Source organism: Pseudonaja textilis, chromosome 6 (genome assembly GCF_049901715.1).
Source record: "Pseudonaja textilis isolate UNSWEBS1 chromosome 6, rPseTex1.2, whole genome shotgun sequence".
NCBI classification, from domain to species: domain Eukaryota; kingdom Metazoa; phylum Chordata; class Lepidosauria; order Squamata; family Elapidae; genus Pseudonaja; species Pseudonaja textilis.
This window is the reverse complement of record NC_141995.1, coordinates 47445718-47465426: the sequence shown is the minus strand read 5'-3', so window position 1 is coordinate 47465426 and position 19709 is coordinate 47445718. Positions and strand designations below refer to the sequence as shown.

Below are 19709 nucleotides of genomic sequence, written 5' to 3'. Positions count from 1 at the left end.
GACATTTATTTACATTTTGGATTTCGTTATGTTTGTGGTACACTCCGGGTCATCACATTTCCCTTTCTTTTTTTTTTTCTTTTAAATACAAAACAACCTTGGGAGCTTTTCCTAGAGTCTTTGTATCTCAGGACTGAAGGATCAAATGGGAACTCAAAGCAAGATGGGGACGCATGCTGTCAAATGAATTTACTTCATTTTACGATGAATTTCACTTCTGCAATGACTTCCACAAGGGTTAATGATTCACCTGCTCTATGTACCAATTGTTGGGAGAGAAATGGAAGGTTGCGGAGAATCGGAGAGGATCAATATTTGCAGAATGCATCCGTTTCCCCACTCCACTTGTTCAGAATGAATTAACAATCCCACCGGCTTCAATGGATAATTAGGACTGCAGAAAATAGCAATTGCTACCAACCTGCCTTCCAATTGTATTAATGTCTGATGTACAGTGCGGATTCCAGACTGATGAGCTATATTCGAGTACAAGTCTAGCAAAAGTTTTGTATGCCCTAGTTAGCAATTCAATATTTCCAGAGGAGAAGCTTCGTAAGATTAGATTTACAACTCTTAATGCCTTTTTGGCAATGCTGTTGCAGTGAGCTCTGGGCTTAGGCTTTGTTTATGAATAGAGCCATCTAGATAAGACACCTTCCTCTTTCAATAAGCTCTTAATCTCTTAAGTGCTGGCATCCGCTGTGGGCTATTAAGGAAGACTTGGGGGGGGCTGCTTTCTGTCTTTAAGAGCGATGTTTCTCCATTTCTCCTTTAGGGAATAAATGTAACATTCTGCCTTTTTAATATTACCCAAAATATTTCATTCTTCTAGGATGGGGGGAGCTTCCCACAATCCATTGAACTGGTGCATGCAACAAAGCCAATGGTGGGATTCCAATAATTTAACCACTGGTTCTCTGCCCTAATTATTCCTTCCAACAAACAAGATTGGCAAACTGCTCAGCAAGTTAACAACCAGTTCTCCGGAACCGGTGTGAACCAGCTGAATCCCACCACTGAACAAAGCCCATCTGATCAGCTTATATCAGTGGTGGCTAACCTTTTTGGGCTCCTGTGCCAAAAATTGTGCAAACGCTTGCAATCACTTGCTCATGTGCCAGCACCCGGAAGGCAATATGCGCACGTCCAACCCCTGCACATGCTCGCACAATTCCCCTCCCCGCCCCCTTACCTGCACTGTGCCTCAGCTGATTTTCGGCTGGTTTGAGGCCTTTTTCAGCCTCCTAGAGGGTTGAGGAAAGCCTCTGCATGCAGGCTTTGGAGGCCAAATAATAGGCCCATTTCGTCACTTCCGGTATTTCCAGAAATACAGGAAGTGATGAAAAGGGCCTATTATTCATCCTGCAAAGCCTGCAGAGGCCTTCCTCAAGCCTCTGGGAGGCCAAAAATGGCCTCAAACCAGCTGAATATCAGCTGTGAGATGCGTGCATGTGCAGTGAGGTAAGTTTGCCTGCGACTTGTGTGCCAACACAAATGGCTCTGTGTGCCACCTGTAACAAACATGCCATAGGTTCACCATCACGGGCCTACGTGCTTTCTGCATTGTAGACTCCAGATCTCCTGTGGCCTAGGAAAAGAAAGGGGGGTAGGGTTTATTTATTCCCCTTAGAACGCAGTTCTTGACTTACGATGCTTCGCTTAGTGACTGTTCAAAGTTACAACGGCAGTGAAAAAAGTGACCGATGATTGTTTTTTTACATGATCCTTGCAACACCCCGCCTTTGGTCTTGTGATCTAAATTCAGACGCTTGGCAAACAGACTCATGTTGATGATGGTCTCAGTGCCCCAGTCAACAGGGAAGACAAATATCGTAACATGGGGGCAAAGCTCACTTAACAGATGTTTCACTTAGCAATAGGCATCAGTGGGGGGGGCTTAGTTGTGGTCATAAGTTGAGGACCGGCTGTGCTTTGCTTTTGAAAGTTACGCTCTGAAATAATGTGGTTTTTAACTTCCCAGGATCCCTACTGAGTGATGCAGCCCAAAGACGTGGCGTAATTTCAAAAAGATAGTTTACTCTTAAATTAAATGATGATTTACACACAGTTGACAAAAGAAAGCCCTGTACAGGCAAAACCAAAACGTTCCAGAATGTTAGGCCACCAGAACAGAGTTCGAATTCTACTTCGGGGGTGGCATGATCCAATACATGCCAGGAACTTCTGCTTTGCTGCAAACGACCAGTGCGTGAGTGGCTGTGAATGACTACCACAACTACCAGTGTTGTGATCCTTCCCATTAAACAGAAGTGGTGTCATACAAGTAGGCCCCGAGCCCACATTCAAGGGGTCCTTCCATCTAAGTGTGAAGTGTGGCTTCCCCAACAATCACAGGATTGTCAGCTGTTCCTTGGGGATAAACATTACGGGACAACGCGCCATAGTCCTGGCCAATGCACCATGGCCAACTTGCCCTGGGACAAACGGAACGGGACAACTCAATGCAGCCAATTCGGCATGGGACAATTCGACAATCCCATTAAATTGTTTAAAAGAATTTAAAAATGCTTTTAATTGTTGTCATTCCCATTTCGTTTTGTCCCTCCTTTCTAAAAAAAAGATTCTATTCCACCATTCCTTCAAAATTAGTGTAACACGTGGTGAGTCTTTCCACGGAAAGTTGGCCGCAGTGAGCCAGCTGTGGCAAGTTGGGATGTGCGGTGAGTTGTCATGGGATCCAGGGAGAAATATTCAGAGACCCTTGGCCTTTTTCTGATCTGGGACCAGCAATGGTGGTAGGCTTGGGACGACTGCATCTTTTCCGCGTTCTCAAACAGGCGACACCAGATTCCCTTCTGCCCAGAGTGCTCACTGCATAAGTAGCCATGGCACTTAAGACTTATATACCGCTTCATGGTTCTTTTACAGCCCTGTCTAAGTGGTTTACAGAGCCAGCCTCTTGCCCCCAACAATCTGGGTCCTCATTTTATCCACCTCGGGAGGACGGAAGGCTGAGTCAACCTTCAGCCTGGTGGGATTTGAACTGCTGGAAATGAGCAGTCAGCGTGCAATACAGCATTCTAACCACTGGGAAGGAAGGCAGGGAGGGAGAGAGGACTAGTACTTAGACTTATACCCTGCTTCACAGTGCGTTTACAGCCCTGTCAAAGCAGTTTACAGAGTCAACCTCTTGCCCGCAACTATCTGGGTTCTCATTTGACCCACCTTGGAAGGATGGAAGGATGAGTCCACCTTGAGCCAGTCAGGATCGAACTGCTGGCAATGAGCAGAGTCTACATGCAATACTACATTCTAACCATGATGACACAGCTCTTCCTCCCTCCCTCTCTCCCTTCCTTCCTTTCTTCCCTCCCTCCCTCCTCCCTTCCAACTTAGCAATAGCACTTAAACTTATATACCGCTTTCCAGTGCTTTCCAGTGCTTTCCAGCCCTCTCTAAGCTGCTGATAGAGTCAGCCTCTTGTCCCAACAATCTGGGTCCTTATTTTATGAACCTCGGAAGGAGAGAAGGCTGAATCAACCTTGAGCTGGTTAGGATCGAACTGCTGGCAGTGAGCAGAGTTAGCCTGCAATACTGCATTCTAACCACTGTACCACCATGGCAGAGTTAGCGATAGTGCTTAGACTTATGTACCACTTCACAGTGCTTTGCAGCCCTCTCTAAGCGGTTTACAGAGTCAGCCTCTTACCCCACACAATCTGGGTTCTCATTTTATCCACTCCGGAAGGACAGAAGGTGGAGTCAAGCTTGAGCCGGGTGAGATTTGAACTGCCAAATTGCAGGCAGTCGACAGGCAGCAGAAGTAGCCTGCAGTACCGCACTCTAACCACTGCACCCATGGTGGTTCCACAGGCGAATGCCACAGGAAGCCAAAGCCCCCCGAGTTGTGCATCCAGACGTTCAAACGAAAGTGGCCTTGCAAGGGCCCTCGTTCTCCTCTTTCTTCTCGCTCCCGGCAGCTGAGAAAGCGGGGAGGCTGGATGTCCTTTGAGTTCTCGATGGTCTTCTTGGCTGGCCGGCCCTGAACTCGGAGACACCGCCGTGGAAAAGGACGCGGCTCTCTGGTTCAGGACAAAACCACGGTGGGCCTTGCGATGTTGTCACGCTGTCCACATCGATGACGCCATGGATTGGGAGTTCAGGTCTGCCAATTTCCTTCCTGATCCCGGCAGGGCAGACGTCACGATGAAGGTTTGGGCAGGTTGGGTCTTCGAGGCTTCCCTCACTCCCTCGGGGGTGGGTTCTAGGCTTATGGAGCGGACCTAGAACACAGAGGCAAAAAGGAAGAGGGAAGATGACAGGGCTTCGCACTGTGTGAGCCCACGAGGTTGCGACGCTATTTTCTTTCCCTCTGCTTCCTTAGAATGACCTTGCTTCCCTCAAGCTCTGGGAGGGCGAAAACGGCCTCAAACGGGCAGAAAATCAGCTGGGAGGCGCGTGCATGTGCAGTGCAGGTAAGGGGGTGGGGCGGGGGTGTTGCACGCGCCTGCACAGGGGGGTGAGGCACACTGCATTGTAGATGCCGGCACGCATGCGCATGATTACCCGTGCATGCACCTTCAGCACACAACGAAAAGTTTCGCCATCACTGCTATAGAGGGTCAACTTGGTGTTTTTTGAATGTGTGTAAGCCGGTGTAACAAACAGCGCAACAAGCATAACAGGGAATGATTCCTGAGGCATTCAACATCGGAAAATACCTGGTCTGAATTTCTCGGAGGCCATTTTGGACTCAGTGGGGCTTCCCGTCTCAGAGAGGGTCAGCCTGCGGTTTGGGGGGCTGCCGATGTCCCCCTTGGGCACCAGGCTGAGGTCTGCCACGATCACGTCTTCTTCCTCCATCGTCTCCACCTCTTCTTTCCATCTCGGGTTGCCCTGCAAAAGCAGATTCGGGGGGCGGGGAGAAGTGGCGGGGACGGGTCCCTTGCCGGCCGCCTGACCAAGGGCCATGGGCAGCCCCAGTGCCTTCTCTGGACCTCGTTGTCCAGCCACCGAGTCGCTTGGGGGTTGCGGGCAACTTCGCTCCTCCGGGCTGCTTTCCTCCTGACCGTCAGGATGAGGCGTTCTCGCGGAAGGGCCCGCAGGTTCCCAGGGGACAGATGTGGAAATGCCGGCCTGGCACGGGGGCATTTGAAGGAAGTCAGGCAAAATCAGGTCTTCTTTGCGTAGCAACCCTCGCTGGTCGTCAGCTCGGTTGCTCTGGACTTTGGATACAAGTTCGAAAAATTCTATGGCAAAAAACCCAGAAGTTTGAGAGTCAGCATTGCAAAAGCCCACCGCTTTAACTTCCAATGGTCATTAAATAAACCTATATCTGCAGTCTTCGACTTATGACAAGAGAGCTCAAAATTCCTGTTGCTAAGTGAGACAGTTGTTAAGTGAACTTGCCCCATTTTACAGCCTGTTTCTTGCCCCCGTGGCTAAGGGAAGGCCTGCAGTTGTTACGTTAGCAACACAGTTGAGCATGTGGAGTCTGCAAAACAGTCGTTAAGTTTGAAAAACGGTCACAAGTCACTTTGGTTCAGGGCTGATGTCACTTTGGAGCGGTCACTGAACAAACGGTTGTAACTACCTCTACTGTCCCCTCCTCTCTTGAAGGTTTTCTTCCAACATGGAATTAAACTCCATGCGGGGAGATCCAATTTTTTAATCTGCTTCAAACCTGTCCTGCTTGGAGTTAAGCAAGCATCAGAACGGACAGCCTTGAAGATCAAACATTTCCAACCCTTGCACTCTCGTTCTGGAATCTGAATTACAAATCAAAAAGAGTTTCATGGCCAAAGAAGAATAACAAGAGTTGGAAGGGACCTTGGAGATCATCTAGTCCATCCGCCCCACCCACCCCCGCCACCTGCCCAAGCAGGAGACCCTACACCATTTCTGACAGAGGGCAGTCCAGGCTCTTCTTGAAAGCCTCCAGGGATGGTAAATGAATTAACAGATTTAACAGAGTTGGAAGGGACCTTGGAGATCATCTAGTCCAAACCCCCCGCCCCGCCCATGTAGACCCTACACCATTTTTGACAAATGGCAGCCCAGTCTCTTCTTGAAAGCTTCCAGGGATGAAGCTCCCACAATTTCCGAAGGCAACTTCTGTTCCACTGGTGATTGTTCTCACTGTCAGAAAGTTTCTCTTTATTTCCAGGTTGACTCTCTCCTTGTTCAGTTTCCATCCATTATTCCTTGTCTGGCTTTCAGGTGCTTTGGAAAATAGCTTGACCCCTTCCTCCTCTCTGGGGCAGCCCCTCAAATATTGGGAACACTGTTCTCCTGTCTCCCCTGGTCCTTCTCTTCACTACACTAGCCAAGCCCAGTTCCTGCAACCGTTCTTCACATGTTTTAGTCTCCAGTCCCCTCATCATCCAGGTTGCTCTTCTCTGCACTCTTTCTAGAGTCTCAAATATCTTTTTTTTACCGTGGTGACCAAAACTGGATGCCGTACTCTAGGTGTGGCCCTACTAAGGCTTTATAGAGTGGTAGTGGTAACTCATTTGATCTCGATTGAATCCCTCTAGTTAATGCAATTTAGGATTGCATTGGCTGTTTCTGGCTGCTGCTGCACATTGCTGGCTCCTATTCAACTGGTTGTCTACTAAGACTCCAAGATGCCAGCGGACGTTTCTTTGCCATAGTTTATGGAGGAATTTTGCCCCCGATATTTACTGTAAGGTAGTCGTCAAGATACTATTGCAATCGGGCTATTTTATGTGCCAGGATGTGTTTTCCGCAGACAACACAGGCTCTGGCTAGCATTAACATCATCACAGAAAAGCAATAAGAGGACAAAGGAACAGCTCAGCAAAGGAATAGCTCAGCTACCCCCTCGTGCAACCTGTGTGTAAACTAGCCCTGTGGGTTCTGGGAGGAGAGGCACAAAACCAGATCAAGAAAGGGACATCAAATACAGCTCGTCCGCAACTTATGACTGCAATTGGGCCCCTTGTTGTTAAAGGAAATGCACGTTAAATGAGTTGTGATCTCACGTTACGGCCTTCCTTGCCACGATTGTGAAGCGAATTTGCCAAAATCGTAACGTTACTACAGCTAGTCCTTGGCTTACGACCACAACAGAGCCCTGAAATTTGCTGCTGCTAAAGGGAGACGTTGGTTTAAAGGGAGCGGCTGCCCCGCTTTATGACTTTTCTTGCTGTGGTTGCAAAGTGAATCGGGCTTCCCCGTCGACTTCGCTTGTGGGAGGCCGGCAAAATTGGGATCGTGGAACACTCCCCTAGCGCCCCGGGGGACACAGCGACTGTCATAACTATGAGTCAGTTGACAAGAGTCTGGGTTTTGATCATGGGGGACACTGCGATGGCCGTAAGTGTGAAAAACGGCCGTAAGTCTCTTTTCCCAGTGCTGTTGTAACTTCAAACAGCCACTCAAAGAACTGTTGTTAAATCGGCTGGTGGACTGTCAACGGTCTGGACGTTAATGGGGAAACGACAGAAGAGAATATTGGTACCTCAGGGTGGAACTGTGGGGCCCTGTCATAACTCGAGGACAACCTATGATTAGGTGGTAAAATGGCCACAAAAGAAGTCTGTAACCTTGATAAGAATTCAACTGGCCTTGGTGTGGATCTGGGATTCTACCGGTTCAGCCCGGTTCAGGTGAACCGATTGCTCTGAAGATCAGCTGGGAGCGAACCGGTTCGCTCGGAAGACCAAGGTATTTCCTTTTTTCCACCCACTGATCAGCTGTTTTCCCAAAGATCAGCTGTGCCATGAGATTTAGATTAGCTAGAAAGCAAGAAATCATTGGATTTTTTGTTTTCTAGCTAATCTAAATCACACGGCACAGCTGATTCCCTCCACCCTCGCTGTTGTTCTGAGGCCCAGTAGGCAAAAAAAGGGGGTGTGGGGCGTGTGTGTGTGCTGCATGGGCCCCCGGTGGCCCCTTTTGCTCTCAGGCAGCTTCCCTGTGGCCCAGTAGGGAAAAACAAAAAACACCCCCCATGCCCCCCCAGTCACATGACCACCTGGCTATGCCCACCTAGCCACACCCACAGAACCGGTAGTTAAACATTTTTGCATTCCACCCCTGCCCCCCACAATCTTTTGGGTACTGGTCCCATGGAGAAAGGGTTTTTCCCATGGATCGGAGGGGATGTGGTTTGTGGACGGGGCTTTGCTTGTTTGTGTGGTCTGGTTCCTGGCATGTGGGCCGGGGGTGGGATTCAAATAATTTAACCACCGGTTCTCTTGCCCTCATCAGTTCTTCCAACAACCAGCTCGCTAAAGTGCTCCGAAAGTGAACAACCGGTTCTCCTGAAGTGGTGTGAACCGGCTGAATCCCACTACTGATGCGGGCCCTGTGTGGGTCCACGGATCGAGTGTTAACTCGTAAAACATTCCTATGCATGCTTTCAAGTTGCCGTAAACAATGGGGGGAGGAGGGGGAATTTGAAGGAGCAGGGCGACAGTTTAAAATGAGACGTACATTCCACCCTGATCTTAAAAAGATTGTAGCTAACCTACCGGATCTTCCGCCCAAGAAATTCCTTCGTTGGAGAACATGATTGATGACATGCAGCCCGGTTGGAGAATCTGATTTATGACACACCCAGAAGGGAGGGGAGGAAAGAGGGTCACAGGTGACTATAAATTACGTACACCAGAGTTGGCTTCGTACTGATTAATGCTGCTATGTTGCTCCTAATAAATCTTTTGAATTCTTTTGAAGCTTGGGCCGGGGCGCATGATTTAATGAGGGCAACTGCCAGACCGCTGGCAGCAAGCCACTGAGCAGTTGGGGACCCCTGGTGTAATAGAGCCACATCGCCACAAGCGGAGAGAAGCAACCCAGGACAAGTCATGAAACTTGAATTTTTCCTTTGCAAAGTATTTCACAAGGTGGGGGGGAACGTACCTACCTGGCCGGTGGGCCAACAGGGGATCTTTCAGCTGTCCAAAATTGCCTCGAATGCAGATGCAGCATTGCGGTGAGATCCCAGACCTGCCACTCTGATCTTACGGTCCTTCCTTAGGCTTTGGATCCAAGGCGGGGCTAGAATTCCTGGTCTCCCAGGTTTCTAGCCTGGCACCTTGGCCACTAGACCCAACCGTCTCTCTACACAGTAAGAAAAGTTTAGGCTGAGAGTGCGGTGGTGGGGTAACGAGCTGGAAGGCAAGTCAGAAGGCAAAGTCTGCTGTGAGAAGGCTTCGTGATTCAGGCTAGCCACAAAAGGAGGATTGTCCTAATCATCATCGTTTAAAAATAGACACCTGTCCAGCAATAGAGAGGATTGCTCCTCCATCAAAGAAGCTGCAGGAAGAGATTCCTGCAGGAGACTGGACTACATGATCTCGGGGGGGGGGGTTCCCTTCAACCTTTGCATTTTGAGGATTCTATACAAGTTATGCTTCCCGCCCCTTGACCTGCTTGGGTGACATCCAGGAGCTCAAATGCCAGCAAAAGCATTTCATAGTATGCTACCAGTTCAGCCCGGTTCGGCCAAACTGGTAGTTCCGATGATCAGCTGCTGGGCCCGCCTGTCCTTTACACACAGGGCTCGCAGAAGGTGAGTTGCAAATGTTGCGCGTGTGCAAATGCTCACACCGAACCAGGAGGAAAAAGTGTTCAACCCCCCACCACCACTGCAGCACACCATTAGATGCCCTCTCTTTATTCCCATCCCCTTGAATGGCCAAGCTAGGAGGCTTTTCCCAACACTTCCCTCTGTGAAGGATCCAAGAAAGCTTCACCTACCTGCTGAAGGTGTTTGGTGAAGGGAAGCCTAGTAGTCGGACAGAGGTGCTGGGAGTCAGGTCCTCTACCGTGTTGGTGGTCCAAAGTCATCATCTGGGCTATCCACCAAAGCCATGGCTTTGCTGTTCGGTGGGACAGGTGCCCCACCAATTATTGAGTAGAAGTTCCTCAAAGAGAGGTCCTACCTTATACTCACCTGACAGTGAGAGCAATTAAGCAACGGAACAGCCTGCCTCCCAGATCTGTGGGTGTCCCATCGTTGGAGGTCTTCAAGAAAAGATTGGGCTGCCCCTTGTCTGGAATGGCATGAGGTCTCCTTGCCTTGAGCAGGGGGTTGGACTCAAAGACCCCCAAGGTCCCTTCCGGCCCTATCACCAAGAGTCTTCTGAACCACAGAATGAACCGATTGCTGAATTGCACAAACATAGTTTTCTAAGAAGAGACTGGACAGCCGTTTGTCTAGGATGGCATGAGGATTCCTGCCTTGGGCAGGGGGTTGGTCTTGGTCCCTTCCAACCCCAGGACCCTATGATTCTAATTGAAGATGTGGCTCGTTTGAAGCTCTTGAGAGTTGTGGCAATACCAAGGTGATGCCTGCGCAGACGCTAAACACCTTGGGTGGAAAAACACTTGTCTTTCTCTCTGCGGAGAAATCATGCCTTGTTAAGGGTTGCAAGCAAGGTGGCGACACCCATAACCATCAAATGTCCCATTGGACCCTGTCCTTGAGACCAGCCTGGTGTCATCCCTGAAGCTGACCTAACCAAAGCCATTTTGAGGCTTCAGGGTTGCCAGACTGGAGCTAGGGGATAGGGAGGGGGGGAAATAGAGATAGCTGGGGTTTTGTAGTCAAAACAAAATATTTTCTCCTGGGAACCAAGGACATTCCCACCGATGGTCAGAGAGGGGAGGAGTGAAGTCACCAGGCAGACGGATGACACTTTGATTGGACCATGTGACTGTTTTTGGGAAGGACAAAACTTGTACTTTTAACTAGGTGAATACCACAAGAATATTCAGAGTCAGTTTTCACCAGCCTGTGCCAATATGATATATCCAATAAACCTGTTCTTTGAGGAATTCACCTGCCTCGTAATTCTCTTTGCTGTGGGTGTATTACCTGGAACCCTGACACCTGGACTTTCATCGGAGGTGGCCCTATCATCTTTTTGGTCTTTTGTGTGTCCACCTCCTGATCCTTGGACCCAAACTGCACCCGAGAAGATGGGACTGACCGAACCACTCAGCCCCACCTCATTCCAGAAGTGTCAGCTAGGGGATCTCTGCCCCACCACCCCGGTCTGACCCTGACTCTTCCAAGGAGACCCTTGGTGCCAACGTGGCTAGTCCATAGGAACAGGGTGTCAACTCATAAAATATTTCTATGGTCTTTTAGAGCTGCCAACAGAAAAGGAGGGGGGAGCAGTGGGGCTGCTTGCAAACCGAAAGTGCATTCCATAAATGTTTTCAGAGATAGTAACTAGGTGAACAAAGTTTCTGCCGCGCAAAATTCTAACTGGAGAGCCTGATTGATGACTCTGGGCTATGGATGTGTCCCATTGGAGAATATAAATTATGATACACCCAGGGGGTGGGGAGAAAACCAGGGTCAAGGGTGACAATGAATGATGTGTCTCAGAGTCAGCTATACCCAGGCAGTGCTGGCATGTTAACCCCCAATAAAAATTTTTTTTAAGTTTTGGAAGTTTGGCTCGAGACTCATGATTTGAATGGGGGGTAACTGCCGGAATCCTGACACAGGGAGCCTGCTACTAATCCAGTGTGAACGCAAGATCCTTCATGATCTCTCAGAGCCTGGTTTCTTCCAAGGTGGTTTGGCGATAGGAATTTTATAGGTGAAATGGCTGCTTTGGAAAAAAGGGGTGTGTTTGTGTAGTAAACAAGGACTTGAAAAACAGGGAAAGGCACAGCGAGTGAGACATACCCAAGGCTGGCCTATGATCGGTGCTGGTCTGCAATCGGTTTAACAACTGGTTCTGTGAGCGCACACGCGCAGCATTCAAAAACGATGGGGGAGGGGGGAATCCAATTCACTTAACAACCATGTTTCTAACCTAGCAACCGCAGTGATTCGCTTAACAATGGGGGCGAGGAAGATGGTGGAAATGGGCTGAAACTCCCTTAAAAAAGGCTCTCGCTTAACAAGAGAAATTTTGGGCTCGATTGTGGTCATAAGTCGAGGACTACCTCCACTGGCACCTAAGCTCGCAACAGGTAAAAAAAGAACTGTCTCAAGCGTGGAATATCCCGGCATATTTTGCGTATCCCTAATTTGCAAAACACGCCCCTGGCTTCTGAAGAAGCAGTTCAATCTTTGTTGCCTGCCAAGTGTTGTCTTTAATGCGCCAGAAGGGAGAAGCCACGGTGGCAAGTTGGAAAGCAGAGGTGGAGGGCCTGGGGAAAGGATCCCTTAAGCCCCGGCCTCTCCAGATCAGTGGTGGGATGCTACCGGTTCGTCCCAGTTTGGCTGAACCGGTAGTAAAAATCACTACTGGTTCGGCCGAGTAAGAAAGAGCCCTCCGACAATCAGCTGAGTGCATAAAAGACCGAAAAGCGCATGGGGTGGTGGGAGGCCTAGCTTTTCGTTTCTTCATCCTCTCAGCTGATTGGCTTGTTAGGTACACATGCGTTAGGGGTGTGCACACGCACGCACAATCAGCCACCAAATTGGTAGCGATTAAGGTAGGATCCCACTACTGCTCCTGATCGAGGGTCACATGGATCTATCAGGCAGCAGCTCAAGGTTCTGAGGCAGGGAGGCTCCCTTAACCCAAAGCAGAAACTTCCGGAAAGACTGGGCTGGTGGAAGCCGCGATGAAGACATCAACTATGGATTGATAAGCAATGCAATGGGATAACTCGCCGTGGCCAACTCGCTGCGAGCCACCTCGCCCTGGCCAACCCACTAGGCACAAGCCAACAATTCTGTTTAATTATTTAAAATCATTAAATGTATATATATATATATTTAATTTGTCTCATTCCCGTTGCGTTTTGGTCTCTCCTCTGGCAGCCTTTCTTTAACGATTCTATTCCTCACCATTCCTTCGATCTTAGTATAACTTCTTGTCCCACCGTGAGTCATTCGGCAGCGAGTTGGCCGAGGCAAGATGGCCACGGCAGGTTGTCCTAGACCCAACGATGGATTGATAAGAAAAGCCATCATGAACCGCTGTTTTCCAAAGAAAAGTTGAGGATTCAGGAGGTCGGAGCGACCTGGCGATGACACCACGGGTACCCTGTGGGTAGATCACAGAATTCCCCCTTCCTTCTCTTCTCCCCAGCCCCCGCCCAGCGTGGGGCAGGGGCTCACTTCGAGACGAAGCGAATGAGCACCAAGAACCAGGCAGGGCTCAGCTCTGACGTCCTTCACATTCGTCCCAAACACTTCCAGCAATACAGGAACGTAACTTCAGAGCGAATGAAGTTTATTGCATCGCCAATATACATGGCCGGAAGGGATCATTGCACTCCACTTGGGTCGCCACGGCAGACGAGACACACACACTACTGCATATATTTTAAAAATGACATACCCTCTGCTTCTTCCAAATTCAAATGCTGGCGTGTGTTTTTTTCAGTCTGAGCAAGGCGGGCTTCTTTGGGGGCCAGGTGGGCTTCTCGGGAGTTTTTCCCCGGCTCGCCTTTTAATTTAAAAGAATTGTGCTTTCCAACAGGTCTTCCTTCGCCCTATAGGGGAAGCCAAAGGGAACACGAATTACATTGACACAACAATGTAGGAACAAGAGCCAAATCTGTCTCAGGGGACCTTTGGCCAGGACAAAGCTCCCATCATTTCCACCACCACCCCATCTTCTTGTAGGCTGTGATGAACGGGGGTGTGGCACAAAAGCAACACAGTCACATAAGTAAGAGTCCCTTTAATAGCAATAGCATTTAGGCTTATATACTGTTTTATAGTGCTTTGCAACCCCCTCTAAGCAGTTTACAGAGCCAGTCTCTGTCCCCAACAATTTGGGTCCTCATTTTACCCACCTTGGAGGGGTGGAAGGCTGAGTCAACCTTGAACCTGGTGGGATTTGAACTGCCAAATTGTAGGCAGCTGGCTGCAGAGGTAGCTTGCAGTATTGCACTCTCACCACTGCACCACAGAGGTACCTAATACCTCCAACTTTGCCCCCAATGTCCAGGTTACCTTCAACTGGAGGAAAAAAAACTCTCCCAAGAAAAGTCTTTAAGTGGAGGAAATTCAGTCCCAAAACAAAGTACATGCAAACTGCAATTAAAAATCCAAACAAACCACGCTGCAGCAATTAACTGGACAGGGCAGGGGAAGGAATTGCAGACTTGAAAGGCCAGCAAAACACACACAGTTGGGAAGACGCCAGGAACCCAGATAAGCCTCGACAATACCAGACAATTCACGATTTGCTCTCAACAGTTTGCTGTGCACAACTTCCCTTTTTAAACACTGTGTTTCCAGCGGCAGCTAATGAAGGGAATCAGGGCCCTTTCCTCCCCTGTAAGCCACGCAACTCACGTTGCTCCCTTCTCCGTGCCTCCGTGCGTGCCCTAGGATGAAGAGGGGATGGGCCTGGATCTTCCTCTGAATTCCCTCTGCCTTGTTCTACCTCTCCCCTGCTCTGCCCAGCCGGACTTCCCCAGTTTCTTCCCCAGTCCACAGAGCCACACTCCCACTCTCGCTCAGCCTCCCCCCCCCCGAATCAGATTCCGACAGGGGCATGACATAGGGCCTCTGCAAATGCCCCACCTCACCCTGGGACCCCAACATGAAACTCCAGTAATACAGAGACCGCAGGGTCTTCCTAAAAGCTCACAAAGACGCTGACACCCTGGTCAAAGGCAGGGCCAGCTCTCAATGCCTTAGCATCCCAAGCAAAATCATATTTTGCCTCCTTCCGTGAGATACTCTGGCACCTTCTTCTTTCTTTTTTCCTTTTTCTTGAGTTTTCGAGCCTTATGCCAACCATTTTTTAAAATCAGGAAATTTCGTATTTTCCAGTTGAGAGATTAATTTGGGACTTCAGCAGGTGTAACAGGGAATCATTTAAAAAAAAAAAGGCTTTATCAAAGAGCTGAGCAGGAAATTCCACGTTTTTAGATCCGGCATAGAAAATGCCCAGGCTGAGACTTGATAGGGACATGATGTTGTTATTGCAATCACAATTTACTTTGGAAGGAGATCAAGACACAAGATGCCAAAAACAGAGAAGGGACTTTGTTCGCTACAAATTACTGGACTGTAGTCCCAGTATCCACAAGCCTTTTGCTTCATACAATCAAGATCAAGGGAGGTACTAATACCACTCTATAAAGCCTTAGTAAGGCCACACGTGGAGTACTGCGTCCAGTTTTGGTCACCACACTATAAAAAAGAGGTTGAAACTAGAAAGAATCTCAAGAGAAGAGCAACCAGGGTGATTAGGGGACTGGAGACTAAAACATACGATGGACAGTTGCAGGAACTGAGCCTGGCTAGTCTAGGGAAGAGAAGAACCAGGGGAGATGTGATAGCAGTGTTCCAATATTTGAGGGGCTGCGCCAGAGAGGAGGAGGGGGTCAAGCTAATTTCCAAGGCACCTGAAGGCCAGACAAGGAATCATGGATGGAAACTGAACAAGGAGAGATTCAACCTGGAAATAAGGAGAAACTTTCTGACAGTGAGAACAATCAACCCATAGAACAGAAGTTGCCCTCGGAAGTTTTGGGAGCTTCATCACTGGAGGCTTTCAAGAAGAGACTGGACTGCCCTCTGTCAGAAATGGTGTAGGGTCTCCTGCTTGGGCAAGGGGGTTGGACTAGATGACCCACAAAGTCCCTTCCAACTCTGATTTTCTGTTTTATCTGTTTTTTCTCCTTGAAAAGAATTTTAGACTCCCCTTTTGCGGGAAGTGAAAAAAAAAAGAAAATTCACAAGAAGAGTCCTTACAGAGACAAGCCTTTTGTGCAGGCAAGAAGTACCTGCAGCTTAGTTACACGGCTTCTATGCGTTGTATCAAGCGTTAGATTGATGGGAAGAGAGGGGGCGAAAAAAAGTCGAACAGGTTATAAGAATTTTTATGCAAAGCTAACAATTCTCTGGTGGATTGAAACAGAGGTAGTAGGGCTCAACACACAGCCTCCGTGGAGTCCCAAAGTTTCGGAGACGTTTGTGAAGTGAACTTTGCCCCCCTGTTTTACGACCCTTTCTCGCCTCCGTTGTTAAGTGAATCACCGCAGTTGATAAGTTAGTAACCCGTGGATCGTGTGATCCTGGGACAATCATAAGTACGAGTCAGTGGCCAAGTGTCTGAATTCGGCTCACTTGCTCATGGAGGAAAGGTCATAACTGTGAAAAATGGTCGTAAGCCCCTTTTTTTTTCAATGCCGCCGTAACTTTGCACGGCCACTAAACGAACCGTTGCAAGTCGGGGGTTACCTTGTATTTAAAGTTTTCCCTTATCTTTACATTAAATAAATAAATAAACAAACTGCAAATTTGTTAACTACTGTCGGGAGGGCTCTGGTGCCAATTTTGGGGTAGGGGGTGGGATGTCTGCGGGAGGGGGCTCTTCCCAGGCTGAAGGATCAACTCTGGCAAAGTCTAAACTCTGCAAAAGGACGGAAATGCTTGCGTTAACTCTTTTTCTCTCTTTTATGCTGTCAAACAGGGACGTCAAGTCACACCTCCTACCGCGGAAAAGCCTTGGTTGATGAACCCAAACGGAGAGCAGGACTCCGGAGCGGGGGGCGGGGGGGGGGGCACAATTGTCGGAATCCAGGGGTGGGCTTAAAAAATTTCAGCAAAAGTTTGCTGGCTTCCCGGAGAGATAGCTCTGCGTGCCACTTCCGGCATGCGTGCCATAGGTTCACCATTACGGGTCTAGTTTAATGAAAGAGGAGGACTAGGGGAGACATGATAGCAGAGTCTTCCAATATCTCAGGGGAGTCTGCCCCAAAGAAGAGGGAGTCGAGCTATTCTCCAAAGCCCCTGAAGGCAGGACAAGAAGCAACAAGATAGAAACTCATCAAGGAGAGAAGCAACGTAGAACTAAGGAGGAATTTCCTGACAGTGAGAACGATTAACCTGTGCCACCAGAAGTTGTAAATGCGGCAACACTGGAGATTTTTAAGAAGAGATTGGATAACCACCTTGACTGAAATGGTATAGGGCAGTGGTGGCTAACCATTTTGGGCTTCTGTTGGGCCAAAAATTGTGCGTGCGTTTGTATGCTCGCACGCCAGTACCCGGTAGGCAATGTGCATCCCATCCCATGCCCCCTATGCATGTACCTGCAATCCCCACTCACCCACCCTGGCCGCCGTCTTACCTGCACTACGCCTCACAGCTGATTTTCTGCTGGTTTGAGGCCTTTCTCGGCCTCCCAGAGGCTTGAGGAAGGCTTCTGCAGGCTTAAAACTAGCTCCGTTTTGTCACTTCTGGTATTTTTGGAAAAACAGGAAGTGACAAAACGGGGCTAGTTTTCGGCCTGCAAAGCCTGCAGAAGCCTTTCTCAAGCCTTTGGGAGGCCGAAAAAGGCCTCAAACCGGCTGAAAATCAGCTGTGAGGTGCACGCATGCACAGTGAGGTAAGTTTGCCTGCAGCTCGCGTGCCGGCACAAGTGGCTCTGCGTGCTACCTGTGGCACGCGTGCCATAGGTTCGCCATCACGACGGGCATAGGGTTTCCTGCCCGAGCAGAGGGTTGGACTAGAAGACCTCCGAGGTCCCTTCCAACTCTGTTCTTCTGGATTCTGCAAGACAGATTTTGTGCAACTCTCTCCTGACGCACCCATCAGGTCACACACCGAAGGGTGAATTGGTGAGCCAGGGAAATGCAAACATAATAATAAAGGACCAGCACAAAGCAAATACGGGGCTCTACTCATCCAACGCTCTTAATTCTTGGGAAGAAAATGTTGAAAAGGGAGGGCGGGGGGGAAATCACAGGAGTTTCAAATAATCGAAGAGAACTTACTGTGAGTGCTTGGCTTCCTGCATTAGTGGCTACAGTCGCACTGTGTTTGAAGGATGCTCCTTTTCCCTTGTCTGTGAACAATAGAAATTTAATTCTTTTTTTAAAAAAAACAACCCCATGTTTCCCACTTACACGCTTACTCTTAAGAGGGAACGATCGAGAACGATCACGGCTACTGCACGACGGGCACATGGCCGACTGAGAGTCATTTTGATGCCCTTGGCGGTCACCTCCCTGGAACGGCCTCTGGAAGATCACAGATAGTCCTCGACTTACAACAGTTCATTTGGTGACCATTCAAAGTCACGGCGGCCCAGAGAAATGTGACGGAGGGCCGTTTTTCACAGTTACGGCCTTTGCAGCCTCCCCGCGTTTCACGTGATCCAAATTCAGACCCTGGGCAACTGGTTCATAGTTAGGACCATTGCTGTGTCCCAGGGTAAGAGGTGGGGTGGCCTAGAGGCGGAGCTCTGGCCCCACAATCAGGAGGCTGTGAGTTCGATCCTAGGTAGAAGCAGAAATCTCTCTCTCTGGGCACAATGAGGATATATCTGCCGAACAAAACTCCCCTCTGGCAACAAGAAGGGCATCCAGCCAGGAAACACTCAGCTCCATTCAGTTGCCCAGACTCCACCCCCTTTTGTGACCTTCTGACGAGCAAAAGTCAATGGGGAAGCCAGATTCACTTAAAACTGTGGTACGAGCTTATCAACTGCAGTGATTCACGTAACATGCATGTTCCTAATTAGCGACTGCAGTGACTCACTTAACAATGGAGGCAAGAAAGGCCGTAATGTGTGTTAAAACTCACTTAACACACGTCTCATTTAACAACAAGGAACGATGAGCTGAATTGTAGTGGTATAAGTCGAGGGATGCCTGTATTTGGCAGCTTTACTTGATAGTCCCGAACAGTGGCCAGTTATTCGGCTGGATCCGGCAGGCGGGATCCTGGTTTAGCAAGATGCTTTTCAGCACCGCTTACCTTTCCCCTTTTTCGAAATCTTGTCTTCCAGAATCACCCTCTGCCCATCAAGGCTGGAGATGGGTGCCCCGAGGTCTAAGGGATCTTGCTCGCCGTTCTGTCATCAAATTCAGTGCCGTGGGAGAAAAAAATGGCATTTATTTAGAGGAACTAAATTCGTGGTCAGCACCTTAACAGGACAAATGAAGCAATTTAGATTGAACATATGATCTGTGAGAACTTCGTTTCTTGATAATGAGATGGGTGTAGTAAGTGATAATAGAATGGGATGGAATGGAATAGAATAAAATATAGAATAGAATATAGAATAGAATATAGAATAGTAATAGAATATAGAATAGTATAGAATATAGAACAGTATAGAATATAGAATAGAATAGTATATAGAATAGAATAGAATAGAATAGAATAGAATAGAATAGAATAGAATAGGATAGGATATAGAGTGGGATAAAATAAAATAGAATGGAATGGAATGTAGAATTTGGAGAATGGAATAGAATAGAATATGAAATAGAATAGAATATAGAATAGAATATAGACTAGAATATAGAATAGAGTAGAATAAAGTAAAATAGAGTAAAATAAAACAGAATATAGAATAGAATGTAGAATAGAATAGAAAATAGAATAGAATAGAACAGAACAGAATAGAATAATGAAGAATAGAATGGAATGGAATGTAGAATTTGGAGAATGGAATGGATTAGAATAGAACAAAATATGGAATGGAATAGGATATAGAATAGAATATAAAATAGAATATAGAATAGAATGGAATATAGAATAGAATTAACTCTATTATGACTTTGAATGTACACTAATTGGCATAAATTAAAATGCAATTTTGTTGCATACAGCTCCCAAAAGGTCACCAGCTCCAATATACACTACATAACCATGACAGAATAAATAATAAGAATGTATGCATATCCCCACATATCCGATATGACCCAGAGAAACAACACAGCCTAGCTCAGACGTATATCTGTACACGGAGAGAAAAACAAATCCTGCGAGTTTCCCGGGCAGATGGCCTAGGGAACAAAGCTGTACAGAATCTGGAAGTCCTGCT

The 19709-nt window shown here is 48.1% G+C and overlaps 1 protein-coding gene across 1 annotated transcript in view; it reads right to left on the bottom strand.

The window, feature by feature from the left end:
* Positions 1–2017: 2017 nt before the first annotated feature.
* The window catches only part of RGS12 (regulator of G protein signaling 12), a 60682-nt gene continuing 42990 nt past the window's right edge, over positions 2018–19709 (bottom strand). Inside the window, exons 14-18 of the mRNA XM_026699772.2 lie at positions 18635–18731; positions 17650–17720; positions 13248–13401; positions 4683–5210; positions 2018–4244 (exon numbers count right to left, since the gene is read on the bottom strand). Coding sequence (XP_026555557.2) covers positions 3883–4244; positions 4683–5210; positions 13248–13401; positions 17650–17720; positions 18635–18731 — 1212 coding nt within the window. The 3' untranslated portion in view covers positions 2018–3882. The remainder of the gene's footprint in view (positions 4245–4682; positions 5211–13247; positions 13402–17649; positions 17721–18634; positions 18732–19709) is intronic.